General features: G+C 38.8%; 1 protein-coding gene across 1 annotated transcript in view; it reads left to right on the top strand.

Annotated features, from left to right (window-relative positions):
- Positions 1-21,914, top strand: part of LOC108891202 (exostosin-1a) — an 85,800-nt gene that overhangs the window by 26,546 nt on the left and 37,340 nt on the right. Inside the window, exons 3-4 of the mRNA XM_051072069.1 lie at positions 16,255-16,484; positions 18,938-19,031. Of these exons, the coding sequence (XP_050928026.1) occupies positions 16,255-16,484; positions 18,938-19,031 (324 nt within the window). The remainder of the gene's footprint in view (positions 1-16,254; positions 16,485-18,937; positions 19,032-21,914) is intronic.

Genomic DNA, 21,914 nt, shown 5'->3' with positions numbered 1-21,914 from the left:
GAACAGCTAGCCTGCTCAAAAACACAGTGGACAGTGAACCAAAACAGCTTAATAAAAATGAAATGAAGCTTGCTATAAAACTCTTTAAAGGACAGCTTCAGATCCAGGTGATATTTTTTCCTGGGAACACCTTTCACACTGTCACACTGCTCATTTTAACTGAGATATCAACCATAGCCATTTTAACTTCAAGTTGAACTTTTACCTTTTTATCCCAAAGAGAAACTGTGTCTTTCGGTTGAGTGAAGCTCAGAGCTCACGTGGACTTGAACATAAGATACATAAATATAGAATATAGCATGATGCTGGGGTCTGGTTCGGTGCATAGAGGAAATATTGCAGGAGAAATACCCCTCAGAATGACTGTAACCTTCTTTCAGCTTATAGATCTTTTAATGGTCTGTGCCAGTGATGCGTCCATACGGCTGCTGTTCAAATCTGAAAAGGGCACATGTGACAAAAATGGCAGAAGCTGACGGCCCCTCAACACCCATCTGAGCGTGCCTATGAAAATTGAAATTGCAGGACATGTAGATAAATCAAAAACAGTGTAAGGCTGCTGCAGCTCTGCAGGGAACACCAGCACCTTATTATTTTCCTATTTGTAACATGTTATATTGACCTATATAACAGTCGGGATTAATAAACCAAACCAAAATACTGGCAGGCAGTAATGTTAGCGTGTGAAATGGGTACTCAGAGCAGTGTGTGCAGACTGTGTACACGAAAACACAAGCACACACATCCACACACACTCTTGCCTGAGGAGACAGCTTGCAAACAGCATGATTTAGGAGCTAGGCCAGTGGCAAACAGGAGTGTTTAGGAGTGAGGGAAAGAGAAAAAAACAGAAAAGGAAGGATAAGAAGGAATGGAGGACAGAGGACAAGACAACCAGCCACATCAATTACCCTGTTTAATGAACAAAGAGCAGCTACAGAACACAGGCTAATTTTAATCAATGGAGACACGTGGGGTTCAGGGGGTGGGCAGCAAATTAACACCTGGAGCAATTAATCTGGTCCTGAGCACACTACCCCGCAGAAAGAGAAGAAACAATGGAGGTTCGTTCCTCATTCAATCATGCCAATATAATTGATCTTTCCTTGTGTAAAGGTGCTGCCTTGATGGTGGAGTAATAATCAAAAACACATTATTTCATTATTGTTTTTTTTTTTGTTTGTTTTTTTTATTTCTGGGCTGCAATTCGAGGCTATTATTTGCTGGTTGCATATTTTACTAATTTAAAGTCACAAGTAAGGCTGTAATTAAGCATCTCATCTATATGGTGTATTGTTGAGTCTATAAATGGACAGAAAACACTGTAGCACATACACTGTAAAATCTGTTATTAATTAAATAATGTAATGTAATTAATTAAAGGTAAAAGTTCAATGTAATTAAATAATGTATAATGTTGATTAAATAATATGCACATACAGTAATTGGTTTAAATTTCTTGAGAGAAAAGACAGTTATATGATGGAGGCTTGTCATGTGTTGTTTTTTTTTTTTTAATGTGTAGTCATATTGTTTCTGTTCAGTTAATTTGACTCAAAACATTTAATGTTCCTAGAGTCAATTTCTTAGTTTTGTTAAAACCTAATGATGTTCAATTTACAATGATATAGAACTGAAAACATTCTAAAGTGGCTGAAACCAGCAGTTTGTTTTCAACTTTAATTGCATGAGATATTCATTTGTTTTCAAAATCGTTGTTGGTTAGTTGTATGACAATCGACTAATACTTTTTTAGTCTTAAATTAAGAATTTCCTCTTTTATCTCAGTGTCACTGAATTGAAACTCTTATAAAACAGCATTTCCACCATCCTCATTTAGAAACAAATAAGTGAGAACCATTGCAACAGCAGCCATACTGGCTTATAATCATGATGACAGTTTTTATTTCTTGCTGTAATGAATTAGACCAGCGGGAGGTCAGCACCCAGATGAAATAAAGAAGACGAGGGAGCCTCATTTTTCCCCATGGGTAATCAGCACACATATAGACAGTAATTAGAAGTAGAGGTTTGAAAACATCAAGATAAAGAAACAAAACATATGTGATTGTTTTTCTCTAGCAGCAGGAAAATGTTCTGTTTTTACACAACAGCAGTGAGATGTTTTGAGGTGTGGGTTGTCAGTCACTCCGACTGTTTACATTGTAGGTGGACACAGGAACTATTGTCATGCATCTGTGTTAAAGGAATATTAATCTATAATATAGCTTGCTGAGAGTAAGATAAGAAGATCAATACCATTCTCCAATATGAAGCTACAGTCAGCAGTTGGTTAGCTTAATCAGAACTGTGAAAGCTCATGACAAAATGCTGACTTTTTAGGAAACAGAAAGCCAGAGAGTCCAAAATAAAGAAAGATATCATAGCTTATTAGCTGTGTTGCACTGGCCACTTTTATTTAACGCTGTCTCTTGAGTAGAAATGGCTCAGTAGAAGAGGAATTGTTTGCAGTTGTGAGACAAGAGTCAATGGTACAAATACGTCTTTTGAATGAACTAGCCTTGGAGAGCTTTTTTCACCTGGCCAATTACTCTCTCTTGAATGAAATGATGTACAACCCCATGAACAAAATGCCAGGGAGCAAACGGCACAGCACAGTTCAGAGAGAATTAAACTGAACTCAACTGAAGATGATTAAGAAAATTGTGCGCCGTTTTTATTCAAGACAAAAGCCTGGAAGCGGAGAAGAGGATCGTTGAGAGAAAAGAAAGATCTTTGTGAAGGATGAGGAAGAAGATATTTGAGTAAGATCTCATGGGGAGAGAAGATCAAAGTGGAACAGGAGGTAGAAGATCTGCGAAGATGAAGAGGAAGATTATCTCAAGAGAAGAGAGAAAATCTGAGGAGAAGGACGAACAACTCTAGCAGAGGACCAATTATCCAACACGACAAAAGCCTTCCCATAAGCCTTCTCACTGTGGACAGATCCCATATCAGCTTTTGTTCATGTTTTAGTAAAACAATGTTTCTGATTTTCCTATAAGTGATGTTCTGTATTAAACCAGGCCTCGTCCTATTGCAATACATTTTGCAGTTTACTTTGATCCTGGCAGATTTATTTCTTTCACTTTCCTCTGTTTAATTATGGAAGTGAACTACTCATTTAATTATGTCGGCTTTTTCTTATCTGAGCAAACACTTGTGATTCTTCATGCACAATGAAATATTTAAATACATCTATCTTATTACTGGGCTGGAGTCTCTGAGCACAGCTGTGCTTATTGATGTTTTCATGAGAGTTTTTTTCTCATTCTCTCATTGTTGAGTCTCAGCTTGGACGGCGTCAGCTCACATTTATAATTTTCATTGTTTTTTCATATTGTGTGAAATGTGAAGCCGTTTGAAACTACAACATTAAACAGCGATCAAAGGCTGAGAAAACTAGAACTAAACTAAACAGAACAAACTAAACAAAGTTGGTAATCAGTCATATTATCTGTGAATTTAACCCCAAAATATTTTAAACCTAATTTCTTTTTTGATTTGATAACATTTAACAAACACACAGTTTGTCGATAGACTGGCGATCTGTCCAGGGTGTTTTTTAGTGAACCATAATTGGATGGAAAGCTAATTAGCAAGTGTTTGGCTGGTTAAAGCACTAAACTAAGACAGTAATTGTGAGCACATTTCAGGTCAAGCAGGTGTAAAAAGTGCTTCAGACAAATGTTGGTCCGACCAAAACAGGTGGTCTCGGTCTGGATCAAACTGAACCATGGTTTGGTTTGTTTGCAGCGTAAAAACAGTCTTTTGGATGGTTCAGACTTTCATAAATATCACCATAAGTTGAAGCAGGCTTGTTACACATAAAACAAATTTGAACTACTGTCTCCAGTACTGTGTTTGCTGCTTGTAGTAATGCCACAATGATAATAGTGTAGTGGCAAAGAATAGCAGAGAAATTAATCTGTTCATCCATTTTCTCCATGCAAACAGAAAAGGCTAACATCTATAAACCAACCAGTGTCAAGAATAAGAGACATAGACACAGACATATGTGAGAGACCTTGGTCTTTTAGGTGTGAAAACATCTCACTGAAGCAAATATCCAGAAAATTTCTTCTTCATTTCTGCTTTTCTTTGTCATATATGATAGTTGGACTGTTGGACTATGGTCAGGCAAAAGAAGCAATATGAAAAATTAACTGATTAATCAAGAACATCAGATTACTCAGTTACAGTCCAGAAAAATAGGTAAATAAAACGAGTCATTTTTCATTAATAACCTGTTCTCCTCCTCCTTTCTTTTCACTCTGGTGAGTTTTTCAGTTCACCCAGAGACTACACACACAGTCTTACATGTTCACACAGCAGCTTCAGGAACACACACACACACACACACACACACACATGCAGCCTACAACTCCATCAAAACTACATAGCCACAGGCCTCCCCATTAACACTTGTCTCTTGAAAAGAAATGAGAAAAGGATGGAGAGTAGGAAGAGGTATGGCTTTTCTTTTTTTAATGTTTCAGAAAAAGAGAGAGAGAGAGTAACTGGGAGAACCAACTTCAATTATGTATACCCCAACAACTTCAATTAAGCATGTGAGCAGGAAAATCAATATGGGAACTGATGATGTCCCGAGCCTTTCATTCCTCACTGAGGAACTGGTCTGTCCAGAGGCGACACACACACACACACACACACACACACATACTGTATACAAATACTGACTGAGTATAAATCACTCTACAGCCAACAAGAGCCCAGCCTTCGATCTCACGCCCTGGGCTTCACCATCTCCGTTTCCCATCCATCGATAATGAGTAATGATCATCATGTGATTCCACAAATAAATAAATAAATAAAAAATAAAGAGTGAATAGGAGAAAAATGAGTATTGTTGTTTGGCACTGGCTTGGCAGCTTGGTTTGGTGTGTGACCTATCGACAGCTATGATACATGTTTTTGACTCAGAACTTGCTGAATGAAAACAATGTCGCCTGAGAGAGCTTAAATCACATTGTATTGCTTGTTTGTTTTGTTTTGTTTGTTTGTTTGTTTCAGATGGCACAAGACCCACTTATGAACTTTGTGTTGTACCTGGGAGCTTAAGAGCATATATTGAATACTGTTTTATGTTTTTACATTCACTTCCAGTGTTATCTGATCATGCACATATAGTTCTTGATACTAGATTTCTTCCTCTTTCCAGCATTAATATCCCGGCGATAATCATAGACCTCACTATAAACAGTCATTCAGTTAATTCGTGGGACTACTTTAAACCAAAAATAGTCCCTGTTGGATCTTTTACAGCATTGTCCCTGGATTCCCTGGTAACTGAGGAAGATTTTCTAAAAATATGATTTTCAATGCTATAAGCACCTGACATCCATTTATCTCCATTGTAGTAAACCAACCATTTGGACTGATCACCTTGTTATCGTGTATAAAATGCAACATATAACCTGATGTAATTGTAATAATTCATCAGTTTTAGTCACTGAGAGCTTGTATCAGAGATATTTGCTGTCTACTGCCGCTGAGAGAAGTCCTGCAACACTAACACTGAGACAGATAAATACAGTAGAATAACATGCAGCCTGGGTCATCTCTTATCAAAGTCATCATCAGTATATCAGCATGAAATTTCATATTAGTGTGTGTTTGTGTACATGGATGTGTGTTCGCGTTAGCTACTTTTGTAGTGTTCAATTATTCAGCAGCAGGAAGAAGACGTCGTTTCATCTCTGATTTCTTGCCTGATGTTGTTTAATGCCTGTCGCTATCTCTGGAAACAGGGAGCGTTTGTGTTCAGTATTTGGGGGATGGGGGTGGGGGTTGACTTTGACTTAGTCTGTTGTTCTTCTTTACTTCTCTTTTCTGGAATGAGAGGGATAGAGAGCGGCAGAGCGGGCTCAGAGTTAAGTGGCGTGTATTCAGAATTATTGATTTCTGGCTGCCTGCACTGAGGGTAACCTCACAAGTCTATTTTCCACCATGCGTGATTGTGAAGAGTGTGTGTCTGCAGCCATCAGTAGATCTCCATGTATAGACTGGAGCCTGACACGCTGAATAAAACTGAAGCTTTGTGGTTTAATCCATATGATACAGTTCACATGACGGATGATAACAAAAGAAAAGTTGCTGAAGAAGGTGTTGATGCTTTGTATTTTTACTCCTGCATGTGCTACCAATCCCCCCATCAGTTGCTGGAATTGTGTCTGCTGTGCTCTATCTTCATACTCACATATATTGCATATATGCTGCAGCATGCAGTGACCGATTAATCAGTTAATTGTTTAGGCAGAAATGCCAAACATTCTATGGTTCCAGCCTTTTTAATATGAGCATTTTCTGCTTTTCTGTGTTATATTTAAATGTAAACTGAATATCTTTGGAGATGGAACTGTTTACCAGACATCTAAAGGTGTTTCCCCCAGCTCTGGGGAATGTGATGGGCACTTTTTTAATAACTTTCTGACATTTTATACAGTCTGTTGTCAGTTTCTAAAGGTCATAATGTTCAGTTTTTGTCTGTTTCTGTTTTAGAGAGGTGTTGATTAAACTTCGTGGTTTTGTTGGTTCAGTATCTGGTATCAGTTAGGGTAGAGGAAATAATAGAAGCACCTCTCTGTGTAGCGCAGTATAATTCAAAAGCACCAAGAACTGCAGCCTCTACAGTGACCATAAAGTTGAATTATCGCTTCAATAAAACAGTTACTGGTAAAGAAATGTATTTAAGATGATTCTTGGAATTAAGTTCAGGTGTTGCTGCTTGGTGAGAGAAGTGTACAGTTTTTGACTTTGCCCATGTCCATTGCTTGTGTTTGTGTTCATATTTGTAGTTTTGTCCTTTCTCTTGAGCTGTTAAGGTTATTTATGAGAAGGAAAGTGAATGTACTGAACTGCAGAATGAATTTGACTGTTGTTGTTGTTGATAGACATTTTCCTAGAAGTGTGTGTCAGACCAAATCTTACACAGTAGCAGTCCATCAGTGGCATTTTAAGTGTGTGAAATCATCATTACAGCCACGTAACAAACACACACCAACAGACTCCAATTATAGTAGAAGGATGTCACAAAAATGCTGAATTACTGCAGTGCAGAAGATCAAAATATTGTGTGAGATATGTTATCAAATACTCCACATTCTCAAGCTTGCATTTTGCTGTAATGCAACTTTTCTTTTGTATCTCAATCGTTTATGTCTTTATAATATTTTCAATTTTGGTTCTGTATATTCTCACCTAAGACGCCGGCTGTTTCTCAGAAAGCAGTAAAGAGAAAAAAAAGGACCAGAGACCGTAACAGAGAATAAGGAGTGAGACTGATGTGTGAAGTACTTTAACACACAGACTGCACATCCTGACCCTCTGAAGCCTGCAGGGGCACAGGGAGGGTGCTAATGGTGCCTCACAGCACACACACACATATCTACACAGTCCGTCAGGGTGTGTGTGTGTGTGTGTGTGTGTGTGCATGTCTCAGCGAAATGTTATTCATCAGAGGCAACTGGTTGGCTAACAGGCAGTAAGATAGATAGATAAGGAAAAATAAACAAATATAAATTAGTCAGTGAAGATTACGTTCAGTATCAACATTTTGCAACTTGCCAGATATGTTCATTAACAACATTTCCTCATTGTGTAAATAGAAAACATGGTGTTATGTTTCCTACAAAACATACTTACTGTGGCAAATTAGTTTTGTACAAACTTAATTAAGGGTTGGAAATACAAATGAAATGTGGAACCACCAAACCAAAACCAAAAATATTTTTCTATAACACAACTAGTGGTCAAAAAGTCCATGAAGTTTACAACTACATAGACAAGTTTTACAAATAGATTTGTACCCCAGAGCTGTTGAGGAAAAACCAAAACTGTTTACATCCATCATCCTGATCCTTTTATTTTGATTTTACGTTCCCTTTCTAGTCCAGTCAAAAAGCCGACAACCAAAAATACTGTGTCATACAATCTTAACTCGACCCACCTTCACATTCTGCATGCTTACTCTTTTGACTCCTAACGAAACTGCAGTTACTGCTCACAGTCTGATAACACACACACGTACACTCACTCACTCACACCTGATGATAACACACACAATAACAGTCCACCTCTGTGATTTGGAAATGTCAGCCCATCACCTGCTGATCTGTGGTTGGGAGAAGAAAAAAAAATAAAATAAAGATGCACTGTTTGCAGCTTTTTATTTCTCTTCTTTGAAGGGATTTTTTTCTCGGCGGTGCCGTGAGACCAAGAGGATGTCGACCCTGAAAGGTCACAGTTGATTGGTTAACAGGAGAAAGCTTTTACCTGTTTTGTGCAGGAATGTTTGCCCGACGACAGCATCTCTTGTTCAGTCTACTTGAATGAGATTGGATACCACTAAATTCTTTTTAGATGTATCCAAGCCCAGATAGTCTCTTGTTATTGTGGGACAGTGTCTGCTGCCCCAGATAAATTAGAAAAAAAGAAAACAGTCAAATTGAAGTCTAGGAAACAGCAAAAAGAAAAAGGAGCTGCCTCAGAGCAGCTGTTGTTAGATGCAGACTATCCTTAAACTTAAAATGAGAAGTAGTAAAATATAGTATGTGTGCCAAGAGGAATAATGAGGCTATTTGTGCAAAGTCCTTACAGGTCTTCATTTTAACGTAACAATCCTTAATAACTTTTAATAGAAATCCAGAGTTAATTCCAGCTCTACTTTTGCAGACCTTGGATTAATTACATTAAATATTTGATAAGAATTCTGTTTCAACTTACGTTACTAAAACCATTTTCACTGCAGGCATATTAAGTTTATAAAACAGCTTACAACTAACTACTCACATTTTCTCCCAAAAGCATAATTGTTTTTATTGTGATAATGATCATAGTTGCAGGATATGTATGATCATTTTAATTTTGGATACCTGTTAGGATTAATTTATTGTATTTTTCAGTGTGTTTTAAATGCAGTATAATAAGCCAGAGCTGCAACAACTATTAGGATAATTGATTAATCAGTTAAGGTGTTTTTACACTGTTTTCTGATGTTTTAGAAACAAAACAATTCAAGAAAATAATCAACAGATTAATCAATAATTAGTTAGCTGCAGCTCTATCATCATCCTTGTCCTTTAAATACAGTTTCTTTGTCAGTGCTTCCTGTAACTGTTACAAACACTCATGTTACGTCACACAAAAATGAATCCACGCCCTGAAATATTTAGATTTTAAATTTGGGAAAGAGAGCATTGGTTGTGATTGTTGTGGTTTAAAATTTTCAATAAAGAACAAAAAAAAAAACGACACTTTTCACCACTGATTTAAAAAAAAGAAAAGAACTGTTGTAGCAACTTTGTTCATGAACCTTTGTTTCCCTCCACCTGTGCAGAGACCTTTCCCTGTGCTCTGTATATTAGCTCTTCCCCTGTGTGTGCGTGTATGTGTTGTAGTATGTATTAGTGAGTGTGCATTAATATTCTGAGCCCGACCAGTCTGCAACATTAAGCTTTAATACCAGCCCAGAGACCTGTGTTTCAAGTCAGCTAGAGAAGGGAACAGTCTCAGCTGTGATGTTTACGTGCACACATACACACAGTGATAAATATGGAAATTTCTCTCAGTCTCAAAGACACACCGACACAGCAATGAACATGCAAATGATTCTCCCTCGCACACACACTTGAAGCTAAGGTGTTGCTGTGGAGCTGTGCCATCCATCTTCAGGTGTTTTAATGGAACCTGACGGGAGCAGACCTCTATAATACCAGTATTTTCCCTCCAAGGCTGTTGGGATGTAACATAAACTTTGAGGAACCTCCTCTGGGACTCCTCAGCTCCCTGACCTCAGCCCCGGCATGCCCTCGCAAAGACCTCTGGAGCTGCTGCTGTTTGGATATGAAGGTTAAAAGCGATGCTAGCTAAAAGACACACACAAGAATTCCCAGTGTATGTGGGAACACAGAAGCACACACTGTTTTTTTTGGTTTTTTTTTGCAGGTTTTTCTCTCTGGGTTTGTTTGTTTGAGTCTGAAACAAAATTCAATTTCCCCCTCCTCTGACCCCACCGGTCTGCTTTCACGCTTGTGTACTGCGTTTGATATCTGTGGTCAGCTTGCATAGTCCTTCCATCAACAATGTGAGCATGTTCTCTGCTGTTGCCAGGAAATTATGTAGGTGGCTTTTTCAAAGAAGAAAAAATGCCAAGAGGAAGAAGGAAACACGGAGAACATTGTACAGACAGGCAGAAGTGAGCACGACAGGAAGCATGAACAAAAATAATTACCCTTAATCTACTACTGTTCCTGGAAAAATTATCATGTGCTTCTTCCTATTTTCTTGCTAACAGTATGAAATTGCCACTAATGACGTAATCATGATATTTTTCTCCTCTGGGAGCACTGTGTAGAACAGTCATTGTATGTATGTAATGTATGAATTGTGAATTGATTGGAAATAACTGGGCACATTTTTTGCTCGTGGTGTTGCCCTCCTCAGTTGTTCACAGAAAAATTGATGAAAGTGTTTCTGTGAAGACTGATAAAAGAGAGTTGGAGAGAAATGTATTTCTGGCTGTTGGACGAGCGAACAAGCTTACTGAAGCCTTTTATACTCGTGTTGTTCTCGGTTATTCTGACCTTCTGTCTTCTGCAGAGACAAACCAGAAAGCTCTGAATTACTAATTCACTCTCCATTTAACCAAACACCCATTTCTTCCCATTGTTAGCAGCATTAGCCATTAAAGCATAAAACATTTTCCATATGGCCCCTAAATTATGTGATTCACTGACTACAGATTGGAGACAATGGTGGTGCTTTTAAATGCACGAGCACGCCTCTGCACTAATGTGGCCACACACATTTGTAAACTAGTGGTGCCAGAAAGCAGCAGCAGCTCATTCACACACACACACACACACACACATACTTTCCCTGCCATGCTCTTTGATGGTGGACTAAATAGCTTGTTGATGCTTTGATGAGTTTTTAAACAGCTTCCAACAGACTCCAGAGTCAGGTGCTGATGTTGTAGCTGCTCACACTGTTCCCTGCAGTCAGTTTTTGGCCTTGACCACAGTTCTCTTCATGTTTTTATCAAGATTGATGCTCAGTTGTGTCCTTTGAATTGTTTTAACAATTTAAACTCAGACTCATTTCCCTGCAGTGTCCTGATTTATGGTCACTTCTGCGTTAAAGCCCCACATAGGAACAGCTAAGACATAAGTGTTAAGTGTTTCTTCATTGTACTGAGCTGTGGGGCATTTACACCACTGTACTTTGCATTTTAATTGGCACCAAGTCTCCTGCTACCTTCTATATATGCGACTGTAACAGATTAGTGGATCTAATTACTGAAATAATAAAGGAAACCCGAAGTGGCCTGGGTTTTCTTTCACTTTCGTGGAGAAAAGATCAGGTGAACCAGATGTTAAATATCCCCACTGAGGGCTCTGCAGTGCAAGCACTTAACTCGCATTTGCAGCTAAAAATAGATCAGTGTGAACCGCTGTAACGCTCCTGTGTTCCCGTATCGTGATATTAGATTGCAGGTTTCGGTCTCGATTTCAGAATTGTTACAACCCCAGATCCAACAAACCCAACAGAGTGAGACGTCTACTCAGTGGATCACGTCATGGCACTATAGTCTAAAAGTCAAATAATGTAGCTTTAAAAAGTAGGTTCATGAAAATCACCACTTCAGAATGTATGTTGAAGCAAAATGGCCAGTACTGTCAAGGGCAATTTACATTGTTTTAAAAGGCAATGAAGAATCCTGCTGTTCATTTAAGGTAGTCTTTTATGTAACTAATAATTGTGTGTAAAGTGTTATTAAAGCTGCATTCATATTTATTTTATGTAGAGCCAGTGGAACATGTTGTAAACATAACATTACGTCTTTCTAAAGTTATTTTGCTCACAGGTTTGATGTGAGCAGTGAGTCAATCGAAACAATGAGCTAAAAGTGAAGCTGTAAAAATATTATCAGTGCAGCTTTAAGTTACTAATTTATTAGTTCAGTACAAGGTAAGAGATTTCCCCTAATACTCACTGAAGTGTATTAAATGAGAAACAGGCCTGGGAATATATTGTAGCCTTCCCAGATCTACATCTCAGACACATACACACACGAAACCCCTCAGCTCCTGGCCTGACTTAACAAATCACAATTGTTTCACATCTTGTGCCGCCGAGGGTGCCTCTCCTTGTGACTCCCATTTTGAAACAAATTTATCAAACCGCACACTCTTCTCACCCTCGTTTCTGTTTTCTACTCTGAGGTGTGAGAGTAGAGGCCTGCTGAAGAAGAGACGACAATTTTGGGAGGGCGACGAGGGAAATGGTGCAAATTTAATGTGACTGTTCACTGCTGCCTCAGCACGCACACACACACACAGACACACACTGTGATACATCATGTAGCTGTGCAGATCTTTAGGGATCGAAGCAGAGAGTCATGATTGAGTTTATATCTTCCTTTTTATTGTATTAGAATTCATTTTACATCTTTACAGAGCTGTAATTAAGGAGGAAATTAATTAAAGACTTTGTTTGTATATTATTACAGCCTGTGCTCCAGGTTCCTAATGTAAAACTCAATGATCTTTAGGAGTTGAGGCTGTATTGTGGCTCTGTGCTGTGATCTAATGGCCTATGAACACTGAAGATATCGAACTGGACATTATTGAACATATTTTATTGCTGACTGTGTAAATATTCTGACAAATGACACTTTTGATATGGCACTGAACTTAGAGATCAAGACTCTGCAGTTAGATCTTATAACTTTATTTTCCACTTCTGACTGACCACAAATGCAACAGTACCAGTGTTGTAGTGCTTGAGTCCAGGACTTGGACTTGAGTTCAACTCAAGCTCTGATTTTCAGGACTTGTGTTTGATGACTCAGACTTGGACCCTGAGTCAAACACTGGGGACTCGAGACTCGATTCCGACTCGAGGTTTAGTGACTCGACTACAGCACTGAACAGCACTATGTGAGGAAGCTGATCAGTCATTTACTGATCACCAGCCTTTCCTCTAAGATGCATGAATGAACACCTTTTAGAGCACACTGCAGTGGATGTGTGCAAAGAAAGCTGATGCAGTGTTTGAACGGTGTGTTTAGAGACCTTGGTGTCTGATTGTTTGACCAGATTAGTCCGTTCTAGAGATCATCCTCCACTCCCCGCTTGCTGTACTTTCTCTTTTTCTTTTCTTATTTCACTCAGGTTATAAAGAAAACATTTTCCACCGTAGGGTTCAAGTTGTTCAATTTATTTCCATTGTCTTATAAATTACACAAGTGAGTAACACTTTAGCCTCGCTCGCTCTTCTATGAACAAAGGTTGTTTGTTTTCTCTTCAAGGACATCCTTGTGTGTGTCTCTGCTTCATAATTAATGGGTCCACACAATGTACGTGAGGCCTCACACACACTGAACAATTACACCTAGAGGGACTACTAGTCTCTGCGTAAGACGAGCCTTCACTTCCTTTGTGCCTTTATGTGCGTGTTTGTACTAGTGAGGCGCCTGTTTGTAGTAAGTACTGCTGCTGCCATTTATAGTTTAAATAGCACTCTGCATTTATAATGATAAATGTTTGGAGCCTGGAATCCCAAGACCCATGGTAAAGTCAAATAAATGTCCTGCTCACAGTCATGGTGAGGCTCAGTATTGTTCAGTTTTCATGTACCAACACATAAAGAATTTTTCCAAAGCATTTCTTTTTCTTTAAAATTATACAGTTTAAAACAACATATGGTAAAAATAAAATTGATACAAGGGCACATTTTAGTCATTGACCGTTTGGAGACCTCTTGTAAACAAAGTTGATAGATTTCTTTCCTCATTAAAACATTTGCAAATCTTATTTTTTGAAAGTTTTGAAACCTGCACTGTTTGCATCCAATGTTGATGTGTTAAACGTTGTCTTCCTTTCTACATTTCGCTGCCCTTTACTGCATTTCCTGGCACTTTACTTCCATCTGTACACGGCTGTGGAATCAACCTAAAAACCTTAAAAAAGTGCCATCGCTTCCTTAAAAATGTCAAGTTGAAGATTGGCTTTGTTTCAGCTCAAAAAGTGAAGCTACAAATGACCATTTGTTCTTTAAAGAACTATACGAAAACCTACTTTATCTTATCAAACACTTCCACACTGTTTCAGCTCACAATTTCAAGTTAAGATAACTTCAGCTATATTCATACCAACTACCATTTCTTGACTAATAATAGCAGGTTGTGAGTTTCAGATCAATGGAACAGTCTCGAACCTAACAGCTCAACTCAGCCCTGCTGCTGGCGACTGCCACCACCACAGGCTTCGCCCATGTGATCAGTTTTATGATCAGTTATAATGGATACACCCGGCATCTGTATTCACAAACTATGTTGAGAATGTTTCTGAATGAAACACAGACTTTTGAAATGCTCCCTCATTCAGACAGTGATACACTCAGCTGTTTGTCATGTAATTACCAAACAATGATTTGTGCCTGGTTGTGGAGAGCTCTCCTCCTGTTTTAGCTTTGTGTGTAGAATTTTGTTTTGTGGGTTTTGGCTTTTCTTCAGATACAAAAACACACATTTTTCACTAGTGTAAACCAGACCTCAGGGTCTACTCTGTAAGGCCTCATATTGATCCATCGGCTCCTGAAACTATTTAGTGTCCTCTGCTGAGAGAACCCTTTTACTTTATAGTGAACAACACCTCTTTCTTTTGTTTTTCAGCTAAAATGTTCTGAGTGATTCTCTGTGGCACATATTGATTTTTCATTCCCTCTTACTGGGTATCATCCAATTCTGCCTTTCTCTCTTGTCTGTCTCTCTGTCTCTTTCAAGCAAACACAGAGAAAAATATCAAATCACATATTGTTCCTCATTCACACAGTATCAATAAAATACTGTGTATTCGCAGGGGTTGTTTTTATAAAAAATGTCAAAAAGCATAGATTAGTTTAAGCTGATTTACTCCCAGATTTTTAGTTCCCATGCATACAAAGGTTTGTGTTTCCTGCTGCAATCAGATGGTGATCACATCAGTTTAAGGTAATCGAGGTTCTGCTGCGATGAGCACAGAAAGCACAAATACACGACTGATTATGCACCAGGGAACACAAACTACACAGAAGAGCAGTGAAACTACTTGAGAGTTTGCCAAATGAATTATATAACAAATAGTGCCACTAATGCAGGGAATATGGAATAGCACTGCTTCTATACACAAACGCACTCATCAGCCACAATAGTAAAGCCACTGACAGGTGACCTGGCCTGCAAACTCCACAGATCCTAATCTGATCCAGCCTTTCTGTGATGACCTGGAATACACCAGATCCATGGAGGTCCCACCCCTTAAACCACAGGATCCAGCAGATCCACTGCCAGTATCCGAGCTGTTTTGGTGGCCTGAGGGGAACTAAAATAATGTTAGGACAAATGTTGTGGCTGGTTAGCGCAGTGTTCGTATTTACCACATAATAATTCACACAGGAAATAGACATAAAAATACAAATTCAGCCCCGTTTACTCTGACATGCTCAAGCAAATATACAGTGAATGCACAGACACTGCTAATGAGCACATAAGCACTTGCACACACAGGTGTAAGAGCAGGGCAGGTGAAACACCCTCCACTGCAAACACTGAGGTAGGTGGCTGAGGTGAAGCATAATGAATCTAGGTCATGTTGGCAACACAGCATGCAGAGCAGTTCATATGTCCTTTCTCTTTGCTCCTCTTGAGATGTTTTGTGATTCCCTCGCTAGACAAACTGGAATGTCTTAGTTTCTATCTACTCACAGTATGTCACACCCAGAGCAGGGGCAAAAGGTGCCCTCTAACTCAATTGGCCATCGCTTCATGAGCAGGAGCAATGACTATAGTCCTTGTCCTTGATCACTGAGCTTTTCAGTTCAAAACACAGTGTGCGGAGATTGAGTGGACAGCAAAATAGCACAGGCAAAGAGCATACAGAGGTTGCAGTGCAGCTGTCTACACTGACAGGGTGGGTGAACAAAAGCAGTCAGCCATTCTGGCCTCAGATGTTTCTGCTGTCTCTGCTGAAACAACATGCTGCAGGTGATCCCTGCCTCTAAACCCTCACTGTTACTGTTACAAATGTCACCCAGTCAAGAGATGAGAAGCACCATTTTCTGGCTGACCTCATGAGTGAAAACTAGTTAAAACTTTCTTAATTTCTCTTGGAAATTATCATTTTTCTCTTGTATTTCTGGTATTTTTAGGTTCCTGTTTTATTTTGTAGTTACCTCCCTGGTGTGTCACAGGTGTTTTTACTTCCACCCTTTGTTATGTTTCCCTCCTTTTTTCCGTCCCACCTGTGTTTCATTTGTAATCATCGCCTGGGTCTGCTGCTGGTGTGTGTTGTTTGTGTGCCATTGTTTGTGTTCCCAGTGTTTGCTTCTGTTCCATCTGATGGATTTTTGGACTTCTTGTGTTTTGGACTGTCTGCCTCCCTTTTTGGATCCCTGTTGATTTGGATTTTGCCTCCTAACCAGTGAGTTTTTGGTTTGTTTTGTTGAATAAATTCTGGCCTCCCTTGTGTCTGCATCTGGGTTCTCGCATCTTTACCCCCTGACCTAAAACTGTGACAACTGAAGTCAAGGCAAAACTTACATTTGGTGAAATTCAGTTTTTCTGCCTTGTTTAAGTATTTCTATGGACATAGAAATACATTTGAAAGCTGCCATGTGTTTTATGTATCTGGCTCCAGATGCTTATGTTAACCAAACCTGGCTAAACACAAGACAGGTTCCCTGGCTTCTTCATCAGAGATAAAGCCTCTGGGAGAGGAAGAGGAGAAGCTGCAGGAACGATGGACATTACTAACTTTCCAAAGAAAGATGGCATCACAAAAAAAAGTCATGTGGAATTAAACCAAGGTCACAGGAATGAGATTTTGTTATTAAACCGTGAAACAGAGGAGCTGCTCTGCGGTAAAGTGAGATTTAATTGCAGTCAAACCATTTGACTTGTTATTCCCAAATAACCGTCTTTAGATGTGACAAGCTGTCTGTGTGTGTCTGTGTGTGGTGTCTCTCAGCGGCGGACAAAATGACCTTGTCTTTTGGTGACAAACTGGACACCTGACATCTTATTTTGCTCCCTTCGTCTTTCACACAAACCCACAATAACACATCAACACACACACAAAAGGTGCACTGACACTAAGTGATATGCCAGACGTTCTCTCATCATGACGACTTATCATACACGCACAGTATGGAGGCAGGATTTCCAGGCAGGTGGACACACACACACACACACACACACACACACACACATATACACATACACATCCACACATAGGTGTCTAGTGGGACAGTTGATCCCCAGACAGATTAGGCTTCAATCTAAAATCTCCTCAGGCCAGCCCTGAGATCATGTGTACGCACACACACACTCCTCTCTCTCTCTCTCTCTCTCTCTCTCTCTCTCTCTCTCTCCTCTCTCTCTCTTCTCTCTCCTCTCTCTCTCTCTCTCTCTCTCTCTCTCACACACACACACACACACACACACAGCTTTAAAGTCACAGACAGAAGTGACTTGCTAGTTGGAAAAACTCACCAGTTTTGAGGGGAATGTGGAAGAGTCAAAGCATCAGAGAGGTTATAGAGGACTGCTGTCAAGTCTGTCTGAATGTTTTTATTTTAACTTTAGAGAAACTCAGTATACTGTGTGTTGGATAGGGTTAAGAGGAACGTCTAAAGCAAACCTGGTGTCATGGATGTTGTTTGTAACCTTTGTAGTCCAAAGTGGTTTGAACTGAGCAGGGAACTGAACCGAATGTCAGAGTATAATATAGTTGTAAACTGCATTTTCCTTCCAAGAAATACTTCGCTAAATATCTGTGTTTTGAGTATTAAAGATTCAAGAAACCTTGAATAGTGGCTTGCAGCTTGATCTTTTGCTGCTAACAGCAGCTGTTAGCTTGAATTCATAGAAGTTACAATGGATTCCAGTGGTAACTCCACAGCTTAATTAAATAGAATAGGGGTACGAGGTAGAAAATGAAATCCAAGCTGATTACAAGCGGCAGGGACTGAGTGTTTGATACTTAAACATAGATTTTTGTGTGCTGCAGTCGTATTAGCATTGCTCGAGATCAGCTAACCCTTCAGTGAAACCTGCCTCACCCTGTCCCAGAGGAGGAGGCTAACTCACACTGCAAGAATTTCATCAGTAAAATATTAGTCCTGGCCTTCAAACACTTGCATTGATCTCACCTGACGAACAAGATACACCATGCTGTCAGATCAATAGTTTTCCCAACACAAGTGAGTGAAACCTTCGGTGAAGGTAACCCTGCGTGGATGATTCTCTCTTCACATATCAGATGAAATGTGTTAAAGGCCACCGCTGTTTGATTATATAACAGCTGTGGACGGCTTCTTTACAACACATTTCATTATTTATCCACTGTGTATCTTTTGATGTGCAGGCACTACCGTTCTGCCTTCTACAAGAACACGTTTTATGAAGAGATCAAGTCCTTGAAAAAGTCTTTGCTAGCCATTTAGAAGTAAGCTGCTTGATTGTTATTAGAAATTGAGGTGTGGGTGGATGCTGAAATGGCAGAGCTGCAACATAGATTCAGGGTTTGACAATCGCTTTGCACTTTGCCCGCTGTTTCTTTCAGCCCTGTAGACCTTATTGTCACCAGCAAAAGTTGTGAAGATGCCTTCACCTTTTGGATTAAAAACTCATGGGGTTTCCCTGGTAGTTTAATTATCCTGTGCTCTCTCCTTCTCCCTGTGTGTTCCTCTCTGCCTCTGTTCTTTCTTTGAATTAGAGTTTTATTGTCTCTTTTCCTGAAAGTACATTACACTGTTAATGCTCTCTCCTGTCCCCTGAGACTAAGTTGTACTTTCATTTGTTCTTCTTTTACTTGCTGAGGCAGTCTTCTCTTGGTTTTTTTAACCATTTTTTTTTTTATTTGTGTTCGTGTAGGTTCGACTACCAGGAGCTGCTCCATAACTCCAGTTTCTGCCTGGTGCCCCGGGGCCGACGTCTGGGATCCTTTCGCTTCCTGGAGGCCTTGCAGGTACAGCAGGATAATGTCATTTCACACTAAATATTCGTCCAGGGGTGTGTGTGCAGTGTGTAAAAATACCGTGGACTCAGAGTAAGCAAGCTGATTCTCCTATATTTTATTTTATGCAGTGGAATAAAGTAGTAGACAGTGATGGAAGTAATATTTAAAATATGTAAATATGGAATATTCAAAAGATACTCAGTTACAAGCCCTGCATTCAAAAGTATACTTTAAAAATGTGGAATCACAATCAGGTAAATGTATCTAAAGTATCTAAGTAGAAGAGCTCATTGTCAATATCTGCTCCCTGTGTGACTCATTTATTTCCTGTTTTATTTTGATATTTCCTCCTCGTGTGTCCATTATGGTTTTACTTCCTGTCTCTATTTTTTCTTCTTCCATCTGCTTGACGTTTTCAAGTCTGTGACACAAAAGCGAGTATAAAAAATGAGTTTGTCTTTAAGAGAGTACCTTGATTTTTTGATGGGATCAACAAGTTGCTGTTCAGGGTTAGGAAACACTGAGTCCAAATTTACCTGCTTAAGATTATTTTCAATATTGACAAAAAAGACTTTGTGAAAGTTTCAAATTATTTATTTTTTCTTTTTGTTAAGTTTTTACTGTGATTTTTTTATCTCTGAAACTGAAGGTGTTTTGTATAAAGTCCACACTGTGAAGATTCTGGGCGACAATGTATTAAATGATTTTGTTATCAGGTAAATTGTATGATACTAGATTAAGCATCAATACCAAAGTAAAACACCAAAGTAACTATAACCATAGATTCACTGTTTCTCTATGATTACTGGCTAAGGTTTATCAGACAGCCTGTGGAGCTCCAGCTGCGCAGTACAAGGAATCAAACAGTTCCTTGGCCTCCTCTTACCAACAGCTGATCTTATTACTATTGACAACCTGTCATCTCGCCGCCACAGAAAAGGCCTGTTTCTGTAGATTCACCACAGGGAAGAGAAACATTTATACACGTCTTCAGACCACAGATGTGTTCAGCTTTCATTAGCACCTCGTTTCTATGTGTCTCTCTGTTGTTTTGACATTAAGTATCTGGCTCTATCTGTGCCTGCCTTTGGCTGTTGTTTTCCTTGTTCTTGCTCTTGTCTCTCCTCACTCTCAGACATAGATTCACTAGAAGATGTAAAGTATTGTAAAGTGAGATTTAATCAACATCAAGGTGACTGACTAAGCCAAGAAATGCTAGTGAACAACCAGTGAGTTACCACCTTAGTGGTCCCTGTGCAGGTTATACAATAAAACAAGAAGCCTAGGCTTCTCCAGCTTATCTGTAGTCTTTTTTTTTGTCATATAATGATCACTCTTTCAAAAAAAGTAATGAGCAGGTAGATGCTGAATTTTACATAGGAGGCCCTCTTAGATGAGATGCACAAAAGAAAGAATAAAAAGAATGATTGGCAGAAAAAAAAACTTTCATTTTAAATGCATGGCAATTATTTTAATGGCCTTTCAGCAAATTCAACCTATTTGCCAGAGGTGCGAGTAGAAAAAAAGAAAAGGAAAATGAAGAAAAAGAAAAATCAGTTGCCCATGTGAAGTTATCGTAATCATGAAAATCAGAGGAGAGGAGGGGAAAACAAAGACGTGTAAGACGAAGAAGAAAAGGGAAAAGTCATCTCACAAAGCCAGACTAATCAAAGCTGTGAGAATTTACGTAGACAGGTCACTGATCATACACTCGGCATTTTGTGAATCTCCTTTAATCTCTCAGCTTCACTTGATTGAGAATCCAGTCGAACTTGAACTTTAAATGAAAATACCAGACTTATTAAATTTTTCTTTCAGTCCTCTCTGTCACCGCTCCGCTACTTCAGACTACATATCTACATATACACATCATTGCCTGTGTTATCAGTGTGAAACCATCACTCTTGGCCTCAAACTCTGACTCAGATCATAAAAAATTTAGTTTAAGTTAAACGTGTTTATCACATGTAAAAAAAAAAAAAAAAAAAAAAAAAAAAAAAAAAAAACACTTCCTATGTGTCAATTTTCCATACATACACATGTTTTTAACTCTATAAACTCACATATAATTTTCAGATGTGATTACAGACTGCATAAATACATCAAATTCACATTTAATATCAACACATCTCATGTGTAATTAAATCATATATATAATTTATTATATGAAAACAGGAATTCCATATATGTGTTTTTCCATGAATGTTTGATAACATACAATAATCCTTCATAATGATTTATCATTTTACACACATGAACAATTGAGGAGTTATTATTGCTGACAAATACATTAACAGTATGCTATACTTTTACCCTTCAGCTCGATCAACTGTGCTGGAAAAGCATGCTGTTTTTGTAAATATGAAATAATCTTTGGTTAATTCCCCTAACCATTAATTTAGTAACTGTCATTAAATCATTAAATTTACTCTGAGAACATAATAAATCAACACCACAGGCTCATAGATGAGACGTGAAATATGTGAAATGAAAGAAATTATCTAGAAAACAGTATATTTTCCCTCTAAACACGGTGTAACGGTGCGGTGGACCGCACAATCAACTCCTATCCATTAACCACAAGTGATGAACAGTTAAAAGAGCAACACAGGGAGATGCTGTGGGAAATGAAAACAGCTCCTGATGAATTACGTCACATTAATGAATCCTCTAAATATTGATGCATACAGGGGAAATAAATACAAACCTTTTTTGGTTGTTTATTTTCTCCTTAATCTTTTTGGCAACTCCATTTGTTTCTGAAAAACTCCTCAACTTGGAACACGTTGAAAGTGTCTCATCAGAGAGAAAATGTCTGAGAGGATAAATCCCTCAGTGACGGAGGAGGAAAAAAACGACAGAAAAACAGATCCTCCCAGTGCTCTGCTTTAA

Source organism: Lates calcarifer, linkage group LG7_1 (assembly GCF_001640805.2).
Source record: "Lates calcarifer isolate ASB-BC8 linkage group LG7_1, TLL_Latcal_v3, whole genome shotgun sequence".
Classification (NCBI taxonomy): Eukaryota; Metazoa; Chordata; class Actinopteri; family Centropomidae; genus Lates; species Lates calcarifer.
Note: the sequence above shows the minus strand (reverse complement) of the source record. Positions and strands in the feature narration are given on the sequence as shown.